The sequence below is a fragment of the Siphateles boraxobius genome, unplaced genomic scaffold (assembly GCF_051911475.1).
Source record: "Siphateles boraxobius isolate OS27281-9 unplaced genomic scaffold, OSU_SipBor_1 16, whole genome shotgun sequence".
Classification (NCBI taxonomy): Eukaryota; Metazoa; Chordata; class Actinopteri; order Cypriniformes; family Leuciscidae; genus Siphateles; species Siphateles boraxobius.
Genome location: NW_027508766.1, coordinates 6,157,264 through 6,177,005, shown reverse-complemented (window position 1 = coordinate 6,177,005; position 19,742 = coordinate 6,157,264). Strand labels below are relative to the sequence as shown.

General features: G+C 37.0%; 1 protein-coding gene across 1 annotated transcript in view; it reads left to right on the top strand.

Annotated features, from left to right (window-relative positions):
* Positions 1-19,742, top strand: part of wdfy3 (WD repeat and FYVE domain containing 3) — a 77,843-nt gene that overhangs the window by 13,679 nt on the left and 44,422 nt on the right. Inside the window, exons 3-12 of the mRNA XM_077231331.1 lie at positions 85-208; positions 1,695-1,804; positions 6,533-6,694; positions 6,794-6,986; positions 8,976-9,162; positions 10,646-10,812; positions 12,546-13,013; positions 13,486-13,584; positions 15,745-15,938; positions 16,845-17,302. Of these exons, the coding sequence (XP_077087446.1) occupies positions 85-208; positions 1,695-1,804; positions 6,533-6,694; positions 6,794-6,986; positions 8,976-9,162; positions 10,646-10,812; positions 12,546-13,013; positions 13,486-13,584; positions 15,745-15,938; positions 16,845-17,302 (2,162 nt within the window). The remainder of the gene's footprint in view (positions 1-84; positions 209-1,694; positions 1,805-6,532; positions 6,695-6,793; positions 6,987-8,975; positions 9,163-10,645; positions 10,813-12,545; positions 13,014-13,485; positions 13,585-15,744; positions 15,939-16,844; positions 17,303-19,742) is intronic.

The following is a 19,742-nucleotide window of genomic DNA, read 5'->3' as shown; positions in this document are numbered from 1 at the left end:
AGGTCCACATCTCTATAGAGGGAAAAAAAGGACTGCGTGAAAATGTTGTTTGAGCTCTGTAAATGGTGTTTGTGTGTGTGACAGGTGTTTGGGAACGGTCCACCGAGCTCCATGAATGAGAAGTTTTCAGACCTGCTGCAGTTCACGACGCAAGTTTCCAGGTTAATGGTGACTGAGATCAGACGGAGAGCGTCTAATAAATCAACAGGTACTTCAACTATCTATTTCCTGATATGTTATACCCACTTTTCCCGATCCAATCAATGACCGATGGGTTAAAACAAGTATCACCCTTTTTTTCTCTCATTTAATGCATTAATTAATTCATAAATCAGCATATTACGCATGTTAAATTGGTTGCAATTTTGATGTTATATAATGAAATATTTTATTATTTAATTATTTAAAGACGTTTTATCTTCTATTAAATAAATATTTGTATAGAAATAACATAGACATAAGAGTGTTGATCCTGACAAACTTTATGCCTGTTTATACTAGTGATGCACCAAAATTGAATTTTATTCATAAACAGAGAAGTTTTTATAGCCGAAAACCCTAAATAAAATGTATTTAATAATCAATGAATGAATAAATTTATGTAATAATAAACACTCAAACTGAGTTATACAAACATTTAAATTGCACATTAATAACAGAATTATGGGTAACACTTTATGGGTCTCTTTTGTTAACATTAGTTAATACATTAACTAATACAAACTAACAATGAACAATATATATTTTTACAGCATTTATTATCCTTTGTTAACATTAGCTTGTTTTAGTTCACTGTGCTTTAACTAATGTTAACAGACACAACTTTTGATCTTAAAAATGTATTACGGTAATAAATGCTGAGATTACCATTAATTAAGATTAGTAAATGCTGTAGAACTATTGTTAGTTCATATTACCTAATGTAGTTAGTTAATGTTAACTAATGAAACCTTATTGCAAAGTTTTGCCAAATTATGTTTCTAATATAATTTGTTGATGAAATGTAATAAGTAAATTTTGGTGCATCACTAGTTTATACCTGCTTTATACTGTACCTGTGTGTTCTCGCTTTAATAGCTTTGTTTATGACTGAGGAAGACTGGGCTTACGGAAGCTCAGAGTTACTCTGCTGTCCACACACTGTGTTGGCAGCTTGTCTTTGCACATGATGTTCAGTAATGTTTATTTTTGGTGATGTAATCTGCATATGCTGTATAGATTCACAAAACTCAGACCGAGTATGTCATGAAATGAGTAATTGCTTAAGCGTTTATTACCATAATACCATCTATTAAACATCTTGTGTTTAACGCTTGCTTTTTTTCCAAACAAAAAGCATAACGTAATAATATTGTATTTATTCTCTATGTCAAATTTATTGTTTTTCAATGACTATGGATTTTACAAAATTATATAATAAAATTTTTGTTGGAGCAGAAAATAATATTCTTCTGAGTAAATCATGTACTTTGTGAATTCACTGGGGTGTCACAGTATTGCATCTCAAAATGAGGCAGCAACGGATGAATGAGAAACGAAACCGCCTGCATGTCATCACCTCTAATTGACTCGGCGTCCTTCCCCAGATGAGGCCAGTCACACACAAGCTGACGTGTGAAAATGGATTTGATCCACATGCACAGACTGTTAAACGCGTCAGTGATTCTGTTTGTGTGTGTGTGCTCCTCCCACAGAGGCGGCCAGCAGAGCCATTGTCCAGTTTCTGGAGGTAAATCAGAGCGAGGAAGCGAGCCGTGGCTGGATGCTTCTGAACACCATCAACCTGCTGGCCTCCTCAGGACAGGTCTGTATGTTTAATGTGCATCAGATGAACCAATCACAAGATGCATGAAACATGAAAACATATTTCATTACCACTAGAAAAATATATACAGATACAGTTTTTTTTTTTTAAAGAAATCTGTAATGTTCACCGTGGCTACATTTATTTGATCAAAATGCAGTAAAAACTTTAATATTGTGAAATATTATTACAATTTAAAATAACTTTTATTTCTAATATAATATATCTAAAAATGTGATTTATTCCTGTAATGGCAACGCTGAATTTTCAGCATCGTTACTCCAGTCTTCAGTGTCACATGATCCTTCAGAAATCATTCTAATATGCTGATTTAGTGTTTAACAATTCTTATTATCAATGTTGAACAGTCGTGCAGCTGAATTTTTTTTGGTGGAAACTGTGATAATTTTTTTTCAGGATTTTTTGATGAATAGAGAGTTAAAAAGAACAGCATTTATTCAGTTTTTATTTAGCCATTATTTTCCTTACCCACACGCATCGCTTGGATTCCAGTGTACATTTACCCACATTTTACCTTTCTAGAAAAAAAACGAAACATTTTCTTAGAACTTTATGTGAAATCTTTTGATAAAATACATCATGAAATATAATCTCACTTGGGTACAGGTGCATTGAAGCTACAATTATCATCAAGCCAATCTGTGCAGGTTAAGAGGTTAAAGTGATAGTTCACCCAGAAATATATAAATATTTTTTTCATAATTTACTCACCCTCATGTTGTTCCAAACCTGTACGAGTTTCTTTCCTCTGTTGAACACATAAAAAAATGATATTTTAAAAATGTTGGTAACCAGGCAGTTGACGGTAGCTATTTACTCCCATAGTATTTTTTTTCCTACTATGGAAGTCAATGGCTACCGTCAACTGTTTGATTACCAACATTCTTTAAAATATATTTTCTGTGTTCAACAGAAGAAAGAAACTCGTACAGGTTGGAACAACAAAACACTGTGTAGTGTATTCCAGTCTTAAGCAGAACAGTTCGTCAGAGTGATCTCCGCCACCTCCTCCAATTCAGAATGATCAATGGGTGTCCAACTAGTGACAGTGGAAAACTAGGCATCGGCTTGGTGTTCCACATTCTTCAAAGTTTTCAGCTACCAAATTTTTGTTTTGAGGACCCGTCCTTGTCCCGTGGTGTATGAAAAAGATAGACTGCATTGTGTTTGGGAATCAGCCATCCTAGGTTGGGCTTTTAACACCCAACACTTGTCAATAGTAGAAAAAGGTGTAATTTGTTGAACATGTGCATCGTAGATTCACAGCTGAACAAGACCCCTAATCTCAAGTTACACAAGTCTCTGTTTTCAGGGATGGATACTGTCTTTTCCTAGACTGAGAGACTGGAGAACCATGTGGTTCTAGGAAGGCCTAGTTGAAATTTCCTTAAGTATGGTCTTAGTCAATTTTGGACTTGACCAGATTAGGAGAGAGGAGGAATACTCACTATATTGTGAAAGATGGCTTCTCCAACAATGCTTGAACAAGTCTTGCCTTCCAGCTTCCCCACTGCTGGTGTATGATGTAAGGATTGTGTTCGAGGACCCGTTTCTCAAGCTGTTGATTGCTCAAGCCTGCACAGCTTGAGGCCATGGCTACCAAGTCATTGGTCACTTTATGAAGGCCTCTTTGAAGGGAACTTTGTGAAATGGTGTGGACAGTTGCACTCTACATAAATGGTCTCCAATTACTAGTTGTTTTTCTCTCCCTGAAGCACTTCCTCTCTATACTGAGTGGCCAACGTGTTGCGATCAAACAGACAATATTCCTGTCATGTCATTCATTAGATGAGGAAGGACTGATCCTGCTCTCTTCAAAAGCTCTTCAGAAGTATTTCTAGCTTTTGATGTCAGTCACCTTAGAGGTGCGGATTTCCTGTCCAGGGCAGGTCATTGTGTCAGGGAGAGTTGACTAAGTGCCCAAAGGGTCTCTCAGATTTTGGAGCACTTTGGAAATGCCAATGTAGATTTTATGCATAACAAGGAGAATATATCATATCTGGTGAAGTCTATTCATTAGCAGCTAGTGCTTTTCTATATCTTTTGCAGTGCATCGTGGGGGCTACAGTATATCCATGTCATGTAGTAGGAAATAGTTTCCGACTATGTGTGCTTACTCTGTAACAAGGGCATGGTTACATCATTGGCAGAGTATCATTACATCAAGGGCTGTCTGTGGATGTCCCATAGTCATGTGTTGTATTGACTGAATGGGAATGTTGTTACTACTGTTCCCACAAGAATGGAACTATTAGATCCTTTATCCTTTATGAAAAGCGTTGTGGCAGTACCATGGTACAGCGATGGCCATGATATTCACGTGGTACATTTCTTATTATCAGTGTTCACATTTTTGTGAAGACCATCAAAACATTTCTTTTTCAGGATTCTTTGAATAGAAAGTTCAAAACAACAGTGTTTCTTTGAAAGCGAAATATTTTTGTATTTTATGGATCCTTGCTGAATAAAAGTATTAACTTCAAGGGAAAAAAAGTCTTTCTGACCTAAACCTTTGAACGGTAGTGTATATGCTATCATAATTAGACATTTATGTTCATGTCTCCTTGTGATTTTAAGGTTATTTTTCTGCAGTGTAAGTTGTTTGTTTTTGTTTCTATTTTAATAAAGTAGTATCTCATTCATTGGCTTAAGTTTTGCCAACACTCAAATCTTCTTCAAGTCTGTTGTTAGCCACAGTTCTAATATTTATTTTGGTTCATATAATCCTTAAGGGTAATTTACCTCGATAACATTTTTTTTTAAAAAGAACCTGTGCACAAACATATGGAATGCAAAAATGTAGATTTCCTGTGGCCTTTCTCTTACTCGCACTATTTGGACCCTCTTTTTGCTTTACGCGGAATACATAATGAAAACACTTTCTTGTGTTAATGTTGATATCTCCTTACTGCTCTTTGAAGTACATAAAACACATTTCCACCATCTAAATGCAGACCTCTTGAAATGCTTATCCAGGTGATTTGGCACAATTTAAGGCTTGTGATAAAACAGATGTGCTCGAATTAATTGCAACGATTTTCTTTCCAGGCAGTAGTCTGGTTTTGAGAGGTGAAACATGTTGAAACATGAGGGGCAAAATATGTTTGTATTCCAAGCTGTGAGTTGGAGACAAAAACTGGTGCTCTTGGCAACACCCCCCGCCCCTCGGAAACAACAAAGGTCTTTTCTTTTCTCCCTGTAAGGACGCCCTTCATGCTCTACATTCCCAATGCACCCTCATTTCACCCTCACGGATGCCGTCTCTTGTCTCATCTTTTCTCCCCTCTTGCATTAATGCCTGTGAGAAATCCTCCTGCTTTTTCCCTCTTCTATTGGTGTTTTTCTGTCTGACATCATCGTTAATGTACACTGACTTGACTTCACGCCATCTGCTAGTGTAGCTTCAGTGCTGAGGTAAACTACCACAGAGCAAGCTATAGCAAGCCTTGACTGTCTTCTTTATGGAGTCCAACTGTGGATCTTATTTATGGATATTTTGCCTAGGAGGCATTATTAGTGTAACCTGCCTTAATTTTTCTTAAAAAAAAACTCTTTTTTGAATGTAAAAGGCCATTCATTTTGCTAAAGAGAGGGTGATTTGTTTTGACTGAGAGAGTGGTTTGGTTTATTTTTTTGTTCACATAGTATGTTTCCTGGAATGAAAATGCAGAAGTGATGAGTCTCTTCTTTTTTGCTGTCTCATTCTTATTAAAGCAGTGGATGTAATGGAACCTCCATTAAAGTTTGGCACTGCTGGGATTCTTTGGCCTTGTCTTAAGACCCATTCACTCCAAGAAAGTTAACTATAATAACTAACTACCCAATCGTTCAAAAGTTTGGCCTCAGTAAGATTTTTAAAAAAAATGATCAAAAGAGACATTAAAGAAAAAAAATATCTGTTTCAAATAAATGCTGTTCTTTTAAACTTTTTATTCATCCTAAATAAATGTATGATTATTTATTTCCACCAAAATATTGACCACAACTGTTTTCAACATTGACAAAAATGAGAAGTGTTTCTTGAGAATGTGTTAATAATGTCCATTTCTGATCTATTGTGAGGAGACATGTTTTTTTGTGGTAGCCTGTGTGCACACACTGGTTCAGACTGGATCTGCAATGAAAGTGTTTGGGTTATACATGTGTGAGAGAGAGAATCATTGGCTAGATTGAGCTAAATCCTATAACTTCCTGACTTGACTTAAAGCGTCTGATGGGATTTTATCCTCTCACTTCAGTGTTTCATTGGCACTGGTAACATGATCCTGCTCTGATTAGTGTCAGAGGCGAGACTGTTGCAGGGAAAAGTGAAGCTCTGACCCACCTGCAGCATTTCCTTTCAGTCACGTCCACCTGAGCCGCTTTAGAGCAGAGTGAGGATGAGGACGTCACTGGCCTACCATATATATTTGTTATCAGGGTTTCACCTGAGACCCAAAACTGTTTATTGAGATGCAAAACAACAAAAAACAAGCAAGACTTATATACTCTAGCTTTTCATCAATTCACCTAGTTTATTGTGGATTTAGGCAGGATTTAAGTTTTTTTTTAATATGAGTATTTACAAATCCATTCACAAGTTTGGGGTCCGTTAGATCTGTTACCAGAATCGTGAAATATTAAACAGTTTGCCAGTTATTTGCAAAAAAAAAAAAATAATCTACTCATCATGTGAATTCAAATCCCTCCCCTTCTCTGCTTCTGCAGAAAACTGTGGACTGTATGACCACCATGTCGGTGCCCTCGACGCTGGTCAAATGCCTATATTTGTTTTTTGACCTGCCCCACATGCCCGAGGCTCCTGCCGCTACCCAGACCGAGCTTCCTCTGGGCGACCGCAGAGCTCTTCTACAGAAAGTCTTTGTTCAGGTCTGTTTGTCTTTAGGAACAGCATTTTCTCTACAAAATCCCCATAAAAGAAACACTTTGACAGCAACTGTGACTTTCTCTTCTGGTTGTCCTCCTCAGATCTTAGTGAAGCTGTGCAGTTTCGTGTCTCCGGCAGAGGAGCTGGCCCAGAAGGATGATCTACAGCTGCTCTTCAGTGCCATCACCTCCTGGTGTCCCCCCCACAACCTACCCTGGAGGAAGAGCGCGGGAGAGGTGCTCACCACCATCTCCAGACACGGCCTCAGCGTCAATGTCGTCAAGTACATCCACGGTGATGATTTAACTACAAACTTCTTTCACTGTGGTTCTCTGCCGTTGCTGGCTGTGCATGGATGCATAACCATTTAACTGTCACTTTTGTGCGTTTAGTGTTTTTAGAGGTCAATGTTTGGTGGTTGCATGCGATATTGTCAGAAATTGCTTTGCAGGGACTGGGATGCCACGGCCAACTTGGGTCCAGTAACAGTATATTTGTGTATATATACATACAAGCACACACACATAAAGAGAGAGAGAGAGAGATAACTTATCTTTCCTTCCCCTTACTAAGTATTTAATTAGGTTTGATATTATCTAGTGTTGTTACCTCTTCCTCGTCATTATTCTAGTGTATTGTTTTGAATGGAGGTGGACAGGTTTTCCATGGTGATGTACTCTATTAATATGTTTTTCTCAGACGTAATATGTATGGTGTTCCTTGATTTCCAGTTCATGAGGATAGTTTTCTTGGCGATAGTTAGAGCCACTAGGAGTAATTGACTATTTGTATTGTTTAAATTAATTATGGATATGTCACCTAATATACAGAGGGAAGGAGACACTGGGATGCGACATCCCATAAGGTTGGATAGTGAGTCCGTAACGCTTTCCCAAAATCTTTTAATAGAGGTGCAATGCCAAATGGCGTGAACATAGGTGTCTGGGGTATTTTGTGTGAGCAGGTTTCAGAAGTAAATCCCATTTTAAATAATATTTGTCCAGTTAGGTGAAATCTATGAATTACTTTATATTGCATGAGTTGCATGTTGGCATTTTTTGACATAAGTAGATATTTTTGCAGATTTGTGTCCAGAAAGCGGCATCGGGAGTAATGGATAGGTCTGATTCCCATTTAGCAGTTGGTAGGCTTAATATGTTGTCTGATTTTGGTGATTATTATAAGGATCATGATGGTAACAATAATAATAATAATAATAATAGTAATAAAATGAATAAATAAATAAATAACATACACAAGATATAAGTGTGGCATGGGCGTGGTGACCTGGGCTTTGCAAGGAGCTGGTTCCACGCTACATGTCTCGCTTTTTTTTATTGCAACACACTAGCTGACATACATATACGTCCATCATGAGCGAAAAATAAATAAAAGGGAAGACAAAAATTTATAAAAGTCACAGCAAACAAACAGGGTAAGCATGGTGTGTGTGGTAGCCGGAGGTGGGGAGTGTTCTGGGTGATGAAGGGGGGCCCTGGGCCCCGGAGCGCTGCTTCTTGGTGGCCCATTGTACTGTAGTTTGGCGTGTTTTTTTTTTTTTCAATACTACATTAGTAATAGCCTTATTATTGTTGTTGCTATTAATATTATTATTGTTATTATTTGTCCTCTTTCTTGTCCTCCCCCTCATTGCCGATGAAAAGACTAGTTGCTATTATTATTGCTACTTCTATTTCTATTCTTGCTATTATTGTATTTTTATAAAAGGCTATATTATCATATCTTCCTCATCCTCCAGTTATTTTTATTGTTTTTTACTATTATTATCATCATCATTATTATTGTTGTCATCGGTATGTTTATTAATTTATTCGTTTATTATTATTTATTTATTAATTTTTATTACGTCTGTTGTATCTGTAAGATGTTCCTCTGTTAAGATATTTCCACTCACAAACCCAGTTATACTTGCACACACACACACACACACACACACACACACACACACACACACACACACACACACACACACACACACACACACACACACACACACACACACACACACACACACACACACACACACACACACAGTTACCTGTAAGTATTTTATTGCATAACAAAAATACAAATAAATAAATTGCTTTGCAATTAATTGAGAAGCATTCAAATTTCAGCCCTTAAGAGTCTAAAAAACGTTCTCTCTAAAGCCACCTTTAAAGTATGTGAATGTGGGCTGTTGTTTTTAGACAAAATGTATTGGTTGACGGCAAAAAAGTGCTTAGAAATTCACAACCAACATTTCACTATTTGTTCTTATAGAGAAAGAGTGCTTGTCGACGTGCATCCAGAACATGCAACAGTCAGATGACCTCTCTCCTCTGGAGATTGTGGAGATGTTTGCTGGGCTCTCCTGTTTCTTGAAGGACTCCAGTGATGTCTCTCAGATACTGCTGGATGACTTCCGCATGTGTCAGGGCTACACCTTCCTCATAGATCTTATGATCAGGTAATTATTTATTGCACATTTAAATCTTCAGGGTTTAAATGTGAGGGGTAATGTGCGATCATTGTCAAAAAAAAAAAAAAACCCTGACAGGAAGATGGTTATTTTGGCAGTAATCATCAGATGACTGTACATTAACCCTCTTATTACATGGCTTGTTACCAAATATATATATATATATATATATATTCGATGTCCATGTACACTACAGTTCAAACTTTTGGGGTCGGTAAGATGGCGCAGTGGATAAAACACATGCCTTTGGTGTGAGAGACCCGGGTTCGAATCCACTGTGAGACACCAATGTGTCCCTGAGCAAGACACTTAACCCCTAGTTGCTCCAGAGGCGTGCGACCTCCGGCATATATAGCAATTGTAAGTCGCTTTGGATAAAAGCGTCAGCTAAATGAATAAATGTAAATGTAAGATTTTTTTTTATGTTTTTGAAATTAGTCATTTATAATGAGAGATTCACTGAAGGCTGATTGCCGAATCGTTATATTGATCTATATGTGCTTTGTTGCATAATAATAATAAAAAAGAATAATTCATAAAGAAGACACAATAATTCATATAGAAGACACAAGCGAGTGCAGATCTTTTGTTTTTCATTTGAAAATATGTCTCTTATGCTCACCTTATGTCGCCTTTTCCGCCTTTTTTCACATTTGTTGCCATTGGCTTTTGGCTTGCTTAGTTGGGTACATTAAATTTAACATTTAATTTAATATTCAACAATAATATTGATCTGCCTTTATTGACGCCTATGAGAACTTAACTGAGCTGGATGATGACATCACGGCTATAATACTGTATATATAATTGAACTAAATGAATAACTTTTCATCACTGAACTTACTTAAGCTGGACTGTGATGCTTTTTTCTTCTGAAAACAAACTTTGTTGCAAACTTCTGTTATCTCTGTAAAGCTGCTTTGAAACAATCTGTATTGTAAAAAGCGCTATATAAATAAATGTGACTTGACTTGACTCACCAAAGCTGCATTTTATTTGATCAAAATACAATAAAAACAGTAATATTGTGAAATAGTTTTAAAATTTAAAATAATAGTTATATTGTTACTATTATTTTAATAACAGATATACTGATTTGGTGACATTTACTAATTTCATCAATGCTTCATAAATGCTTTTTTCCCCAGGATTTTTTAAAGTTCCTAAGACCAGTGTTTGTTTGAAATGGAAATATATTTTTAAATTATAATTGTCTTCAATGTCTCTTTTCTATCAATTTAATGGTTCCTTGATCAAGACATGTATTCATTAAAAAACAAACAAAAAGAAACATACATTTTTAAACTGTAGTGTTTTTGAGCTATTATCTTTCTTGTAAGTTTACTTAAAGAGTTTGCTTAAAAGGGCCCAAAAAGATTAGTTATTTAAAGGCAATAAGAGGCAGTATAGTCATTTTATAGTCATGCGTTTGAATAGTGCTATTCTCTGATATAATCGCTTTACATCTTAGGTTGGAGCAGGCCAAAGAGGATGAAGCCAAAGATGCTCTAAAGGACCTGGTGAACCTGGTGACCGCTCTGACCACGTACGGTGTCACTGAGCTGAAGCCAGCTGGTCTCACCACTGGAGCACCCTTCCTGCTTCCAGGTTTTGTGGTTCCACAGCCTTCTGGGAAAGGTTAGTCCTCTGTATAATAACATGCACTTGACTCTTAACTTATGTCACAGCACAGCTGGGTGTGAAAGTTGGTGAATGTGAAATTCCGGGGTATGTTGAACTTCGGCCAGGAAAATTTTTGAAATTGAGGTCTTTACAGGATTCAGATGGCAAGTGTGCAATGTTGAGGCTTAAGTGGCCTGCATTAGTAAAATACTTTAGAGATTTAGTATGCTTCTATGGTGGCAATCATTCACATTTTTGCATCAATTCAAATGACAATTTCATCTATAATGCACATTTTATTACTGTGATTCTCTAAAAAATATATATTTTTAATTTATTTTATTTCAGATTAGATTAGATTTTTAAAATGTATGGGCCTGACGGTCAAACCTTTTTTTAACCAAGCTGTAATCAATGACTGTCGGAACCAAGAGATTTAAGTGAGAAGATTAGCAGTATTCTGAAGCGAGAGATTAGCGGTATTCTTCCTCTCTGCATTTTCATATTAACGTCTTCATCTATGTCTGCTTCTGCCTCCCTTCGTTAGCTAGATTACTCTTCTAGTCATGCAGGGAGAATAAGGGCCTGTGGTTTCTAAAGGAGAATTAAAACATTAGTGTTCACTGGCTGTAAATGGCATTAATTGGTCAGAAGGAGGCAAACGGCTGACACCTACTGTGTAATCTGGTTAGGTTATTTGTTTGGGTTGTCGTATGCTTCGCCAAGAGCCATTAAATGCTGTAATTAAAATAATGGCGCCAGATAATGTTGTTTATGCACCCAGTCACATCAAGACTTCCTCTTTTCCAACAAGCCAATCACAGAGATAGTTTCTTCCCTACTTTGTAGTTTGGCATTTTCAAGCAGCCATCATCATTGCTTATTGCAGTGAGACTTCAAAAAGGTTGAATGCACAAGAACTCGTTTTTAAGGGTTGGAGGACTGACTTGTGTTGCTCTGTAATCATATGATGGTTTTGTGTTCTTAGTTAATATTGCATGCGGAATGTTTTTCTTGAAGCTTAGTTAAAGAGCATAATGACTTCAGAAAGAGCCAATGAAGCAATAAATATCAGTAATTAATTTAGTGCTAAGAGATATCCCAGAAACATGCAGCAAGGACATCTGTTGCAGACCTCCTATTCACTTTTGGAGGCTATTCAGCAGTGTTGTAGTTGAGACCGGCTCATTCGAGTCTGAGTCAAGGCCGAGACCAGAAGCAGCTTGAGTCCAAGTCAAGACTATGAATATATGGGATTTGAATCTGAGTCCAAGAAAAAAATTTTTTTTCCAAAAAAATATTTTTGAGTCTAAAGACCCTATTTTCTTGGTCTTGTTGTGGATTTGGTTTTGACTTGAACTCAACCCCCTTCTGGCCTGAGCTGGTCTTGACTACAACACTGTTATGTGTGTTGTGTGCTAGTATATGTTACTGACATCTTGTTTACAGCATATTATTTGAAAGTTGTCATGAATATAGGCTTCTGCGGAATCTGCGCACAGATTATGAGGAAATGAAAATATGTGAGGTTGTGTGTTACTAGCTAGCTATGCAAGAGTCCACCAAAGGTCACTGGAGTTTCTACAGTTTCATACTGTCATTAGGATTACTGTATGTGGTGTTAAACTAAATATACAAACTTTTGTTATTTACTCACTATCATGTTGTCATTTTGGATAATGTATTGGTTGTTCTATTTCCCCATTGTCCATGAACCGTTTACTTAATAGTTTGATTTTTCTTTTCAGGCCACACGGTCAGGAACATCCATGCTTTTTGTGTGCTTCAGAATGCCTTCTTGAAGGCAAAGAGTGGTCGATTAGCACGTATGATCCTTGAAGCCATCGCCAATATCTATGCTGCCGACTACGCCAACTATTTCATCTTAGAGGCGCAGCATGCACTGTCACAGTTCGCAGAGCGAGTAACAAAGCTACCGGAGGTGCAGTCCAAGTACTTTGAGCTGCTGGAGTTTGTTGTCTTCGGGCTTAATTACGTACCATGCAAAGAGCTTTTTAGCGTTAGCGTGCTATTAAAGTCGAGCACTTCTTATGGATGCAGCATCACAGCCACTCGCACTCTTCTCAAGCTTGGGCGCCACCATCCCGTCTTCAGTGATGTCTTCCGTGAAGTTGGACTTCTAGAAGTGCTAGTTAACCTGCTCCACAAATATGCAGCGCTGCTGAAAGACCCAACACAAGTCCATGTCGAGCTGGGTAACACTTTTGTATACTACATTAAAATAATTATGAATAACACACACACACACATATACAGTATGTGTATTTAGTATAGTATATTACGGTATTCTATGCTACAAGTGTTTGTTATTATATTGAATTAGCTTTCATATTTATAGTTTAGTTTTTTTTTCTTTCAGTAGCTTTAATAATTTTGTCATTTCTTTTATTAGTTTAGATATGTTTAATAACTGATTAATATTTATATTTTCTTAATTTTTTTTTAAAGATTTTGTAATTTTAGTAGTTCAACTTTTATTTCAGCTAACTGCCTGAACAACATTTCTGTTAAAAAATGTTCATCTAATATTTATATTTTACTTTATTTCAGCTTTATTTCAGTTAACACTTTGTAAAAGTTTCAGTTTTGTATTTAGTTAACAATAACAGTGCTGATAATGGTTTTAACTCCAATTCTTTGTTTACTGCCCCCGCTCACGGTGGTCAGGTGATGCCAAGAACAATGTGGCTGAAGAGCAAAAGCAGCTTGCCTGGCTTGTCATGGAGACACTTACAGTACTCTTGCAAGGCTCGAACACCAATGCAGGTAAATGTGTTGCACAGCTGTTTCCTTGAATGGGATCTCTGTGAAGTATTTACTTTGACTCCTCCTCTTTTTTTTTTTAAGTTACATTTTTGGCCTTTCTGAGATAGGAAGGTATAGAGAGAGGGGAATGGAATTGGGCTCCAACTTGCTGGGTTTTGAAAGAGGAAATGGTGAGCAGTAGGCATGGATTTAGACCGACTCAGTAGTTTTGGTGTCATGTCTCTTCCTCTTAAGCTACTTTTGTTCATAATCAGGGCCACACTGCATCTGTCTAGAAAACTGCAGATTTACGCAGAATTGCAAAGCCCATGATTTAAGGCCTCGATATACTCTCAGAAAAGTTCTTTTTCGTTCTTTGTTTAGGGGTAAAACAAAGTTCGAAGTACGTGAGCACCGATATACTTTTATCCAACATCTGACGCCACCCACACTGCTGAGAGTGATGGTTAGATGATTATGTAAATATGTGCTGTGCACTTTCCTCTCAATAAAATAAACACACAACAAAATTGAGAAAACTGCAAGCATTTTTTAAATAAAGCATAAGAAAAGCATCTGATCATAGCAATGTGGATATGTCTGCACGAGCTCTGCAATTCAGCACTCTAGTAAAGTCACGTCACTTATATATATATATATATATATATATATTATATATATAGCACTTTATACAATAAATTGCATAAAATCAAGCAGATTTACCGTATTTAACATAAAAAACAGTGTCAGTGTCTCGTTTTGTCAGAAGTACAACTTCATTTTCTACTATAAAGAAGCTCTCCAGTGTGTTCATTTTTTCACTCGCGGGTCACGTCTGATCTCAATGGACTCATGAGGAGAAATTAACTGGAAAAGATTTCCATGTGAAAGAAGGGTCAGCGCACACCTACCTATGACGTTATCGGAGCGGACCAATGGTAGAACAAAGGTGTTTACCAGCCGAAGCAAACTTTCCGGAAAAGTTTGGCAAGCTTTTTCGAACTCCAAATGAAGTTTGTTTTGGCCTGATTTTGTCTGAAATTACATCACATCAGTTCGTTCTTCTATTTCGCATGAAGTATATCGGGGCCTTTACAGCGTTCTACACAACCCCACACCTTGTGTTTTTGTTAACGTGAGGTTTTTGGTATTATTATAGTAATGTGTAACTGAAACTTCATCTCTCTTGAAAGGAAAACCTCATAAAGAGATTTTTGTACCGTTTTACATTTGCATAATTCATGTAAGTACTTTGAAGACAATCACAGTTTTAAGAAAATAAGCTTCCATAAGTTTTGGCAGAAAATTTAGGAGATCATCCCTTTTTCCTCTAAAATATTCATTAGGCTTTAGCTGCATCAAATCTGTTAACCATAATTTGCTACTTCCTACTTAGTTGCTGGTGGTCTTAGGGGGGGATTCATTTTCATTCTCCAGAGCATTTGATTGGACAAAAATGTGTGTGGTGCAGGATGAGTCATGGGTATTTTTGAACATTTTGTCAGAAGAAAATGGCTACTTTTTTTAATGTGGAAGTTCATAAACGTTTAGCAGCACACTACCATATAGATGTGTCAAAGCTAATAGACATGGACACAAAGCCAAAAAAGAAAATGTGTGCTTTCATGGGGCCTAAAACAGAAATATGATATTGACATTGCCAGTGTCTTTCCAAAACCTCTTAGACTTTTATTAAAATTGCGTTATTATGCTCCAAGTTTTCCTTTTTTTAATGCACTCAGGGATGAGTCAAAATTCATTTTCTTGCTCTCAGGCCCTGCAGTAGTCTCACTCTCGGTGCTGAGTCAGGTCTGTGGTTAAGGAACACTCTTAACTTCAGCTCTGTAATCATTTTGCTTCTGTATCATGGCTGCTGGTAGTCTCGGAATGCTCTCTCTCTCTCACAGATGTTCTCATGCGTTATTCATTGGTAACCAATCAGAATGGTTTTGTTGCAGAAAATGACTAAAGTGAGTAATTCCAAACGTGGCACTGCCAGTGAGGTGATCAGTAATTCCTAAATCTCACTACAGCCCAGTCTTGATGTGTATAATATTTACACAAACAATACATTAAAGATCTTGCCAAGCTATAAAGTTGAATCTGGAACACAAAATTGCTTGTCTACAAGCTTATATGATACTCCGATGAATTTTTAACTATAAAATCTCAATCTCTCAGGTTTGTTCCGTGAGTTTGGCGGAGCACGGTGCGTGCACAACATTGTGAAGTATCGTCAGTGTCGTGAGCACGCTCTGATGATCATTCAGCAGCTGGTGCTGTCATCTTCTGGAGATGATGACATGGGCACTCTGCTCGGCCTTATGCACTCCGCACCGTCGACAGAACTACAGCTCAAAACTGACATTCTGCGGGTGAGGCACATTCTATCTCTGAGAAGAAATAAGTATGCACATGCAGCCCAAGTTGGTTACAGGTGCAAGTGTGTAAGTGACGATGGAGCAAATGTGGCAAAAAATATCCGCGCATTGAAATTAATGTTGCAAAGTTTTATTGAACAAATGCAGTGTTTTGCCAAATGGGAGACCTACTGATCAAAATGTTTCAGTTTGGTAAATACAATTTTGGTGCATTGATATTCTATGTTATATAATATAATAATAAATAATATATATATATATATATATATATATATATATATATATATATATATGGCATATGATATATTAGTTTGCATATATTTACTTTTTCCCTACATTCATAAATCTAACACATGGTATTCACTTAAATCACTTTCTTAAAAGAAAAAAAGTTTGGGGTCTGAATTTATTTCTATAAAAATATATATATTATCTTATGCTCACCAAGGCTGCGAAAATGCAGTAAAAATAGTAAGAATGTGAAATATTTTTAAAATCAGTTTTCTGTATTAATATATTTTAGTATAATAATATATTTGAACTCCTGCCTTCAGTGTCACATGCTGATTTTATGCTCAATTGTTGAAAACAGTTGTGCTGCCTAATATCTTTGTGAAAACCATTGTACAGTATTTTCTGTTTTTAGAAGGTCAAAAAAAAAGAACAGCATTTGCTCAAAATAGTAAAGCCATTACAAAAGATTTCTGTCACTTTTAATCAATTTAATGCATGCTTATATTTAAATATAATTTCTTTGGGAAAAAAAAAGGAAAAGACAAAAAGCTTACTGAACCAACACTTTTAAATAGTTCTATAGTGAGGAGCATCATTGTTGCACAATTAACTTACATCCGTATGATTTAAATTTGAATTCACTTGACAAACTTTGTTTCTCATTAGGCTTTGCTGGCTGTGCTGCGCGAGAACCACCGTACACGCACCGTCTTCCGCAAGGTGGGCGGCTTTGTGTACATCACCTCACTGGTGGTTGCCATGGAGCGTTCGCTCTGTTCTCCACCTGTCAGCGGCTGGGAGAAGGTCAACCAGAACAAAGTCTTCGAACTTCTGCACACTGTATTCTGCACTCTAACAGCAGCCATGCGTTATGACCCTGCCAACTCACACTTCTTTCGCACTGAGATCCAGTACGAGAAGCTGGCCGATGCAGTGCGACTTTTGGGATGTTTTTCTGATGCTAAGAAAGTTGGTCCAGCAACTGTCTTCCCTTCAAATGCCCAGCCATTCCAGCGGTTACTGGAGGATGAGATCATACCTGCAGAAAACGTGTGTCCCACACTCAAGCACTGCAGCAAGCTGTTCATCTACCTGTACAAGATGGCCACCGACTCATTTGACAGGTGTGTATAAATGGAAGTTGTCTTTTCTTAATGGATACAAAGGATCAATGTTTTTTGGTGAGATATCAGTAACATGGCTGAAAAAAGAAAATTAAATCCATATTTTCAAGGGAGGATGGGCATCTCGAGTGATTCAGTTCAGTGCATTTTGCACATAAAAATACTTTTAAAAATTAAGGGCCAGATTTACTAACAGCTTGCGCCAGCGCAAACCCTCTTTTGGCGTTAAAAAAACTACTGTCAGGTTTTACTAAAGACACGCAGTGAAATATTTGCGCTGAAAATGTGCGGACAGTTATACCCTTTCAAACGCAAAATATATGGGAGGAGAGTATTTAAATGATTTACGCAAGGTGATTTACTAAGGTTTGTGCCAGTCTATTTTCGTTTGAACTAATTGTTTGAATGAATGACTCATTAAGACGGTCGCCTGCCGCCACCTATGGCGGTTTAGTGTTATGTTTAAAAGTATCATTCTTTCCAACTTTTCTTATTTGTATATTTAAAACAATCTCATAACATTATTTAATGCAATTGTAATTTTTCAGTGTAAATGATTTAGTTTGATCAGCCCTACCTAGGGTAACAGCCCTATAGTGTCTTATTATTCTAAATAATTGAATTTATTGATCAAATGTAGGAATTTAAAATGAAAGATGAAGCATACATTTAATAATATTAGGGGGGAGGGTGCCCTTTAAAGGTGCAGATATTACAATATGCAGATTTAAATATATCAAAGTTAATTGAACACTGATGAGAATATTGCTTCAGAATAAATTATATTTACAACACACACACACACACACAGACACACACACACACACACACACACACACACACACACACACACACACACACACACACACACACACACACACACACACACACAAAAAAATCCAGACAAGCAACTTTTTTACTCGGACAAGTAAATGACAGAAGCACATGCAAAGACTTAATGTCGAGCCCTGTATATATCAGTCCCTCTAGAAAAACGGGATTATGCGAAAGTCCACATTTTTATGCAGGGGCCGCATTTTTTCAAATACGCCGCACTTTCGCCGCATAAATTGCCGATTTCCACGCAAAATATGCGGGGCTTGCATGATTTCATAATCCCCGCGTTTTCGTTGCAAAAAAGTCACATATATCTTAGCAGAAATGTGAAAAATTTTGCGTTTACTTCACACAAGAGCAATCATTTTCCCCTGTTGCCATGGAAACGTTATGAAGTGACGTAATTATGCGACGTGAACATCATCGAAAAGCTGTAAAACAGAAAGCACACTCATTTTTACAGAAGTTGTAGCATATTCCTTTTGTAAAGCTACAGAACTTGTTTGACTCATCAATATTTGTAAGTTTGAGCCATAAGTTTATTAAGGTCTGAAATAAAACAAGATGAGAACTGAAATATTCCCAGCACTTTCTGTGATGTAGTATGCTTGCGGATCATAGGAAGTAATAAGAATTGAAATTACTCTTTACATTAAGGTAGAAGCCTAGTGAGAACAGGGTGTTGGGGGAATCACTTTTTTTTTCTCTTTTTCATCAAACCGGAGTTTTTGCAAGTTTCTGGAATTTCATCGCATAAAATTGCATAAATATCCCGCATATTCCATCGCATTTTTTAAGAAAACATGCCGCATAATCAAGGATTTTTGCCCGCAACAATCACAAAACATCTCCGCATTTTTCTGGAAGGACTGAATAATATATATATATAATAATATAAATAGCCAAAAAAAATTATAATAAATTTGCTTTGAAAAACCAAGCAAATTTATTTAAAAAAAAAATGGTTGAGACACAAATACACAATACTAACATGAACTGTTAATGAAACAAACTCAAAAATCAAACTACTCCTGATGAACAGAATGAACATCATTCCTGGATGCAAATCCTTCCCAACTAACACGTGAAGTACAAGTTATATCATTTATTGGTACTTTTTGGTAATTTCATGACTTATTAATTGACAACGTAACTAGGATGTTGCATGCTCGGAGTCTCTTTTGCGCTTCATTTGAAGTGATATACAGCGTGCGCCGCCGCATTTACAATCGAAGAGTTTGCACAACGAGCACAGTATAACGGCTGACAGGACAGAAGAGTTCACTTTTCGCAGGCGAGAGACTTTTTATTTCGTTAACAAGTTAACGTTAGAATAATGACACTGACATATAGCCTGAGAACATCTCGTCTGACCGCAGATACTGAATCGGGAGAACGTTCTTTTCAGGCACTCTGATAGAAGTGTGAATGGTTTTCACGAACCTCTTGCAAAATGAAGTCTCGCATCAGAAAAATGTAGAATCACATTTGTTGTCGTTTCTTTGACTGTACATTGCGGCCCACCAGTTGAGAAATACTGCATTGATGTATCTTTGTTGTTAGTCATGACCTTCCCATGCTGAGTGTAGCTGTGCTTTGGGCT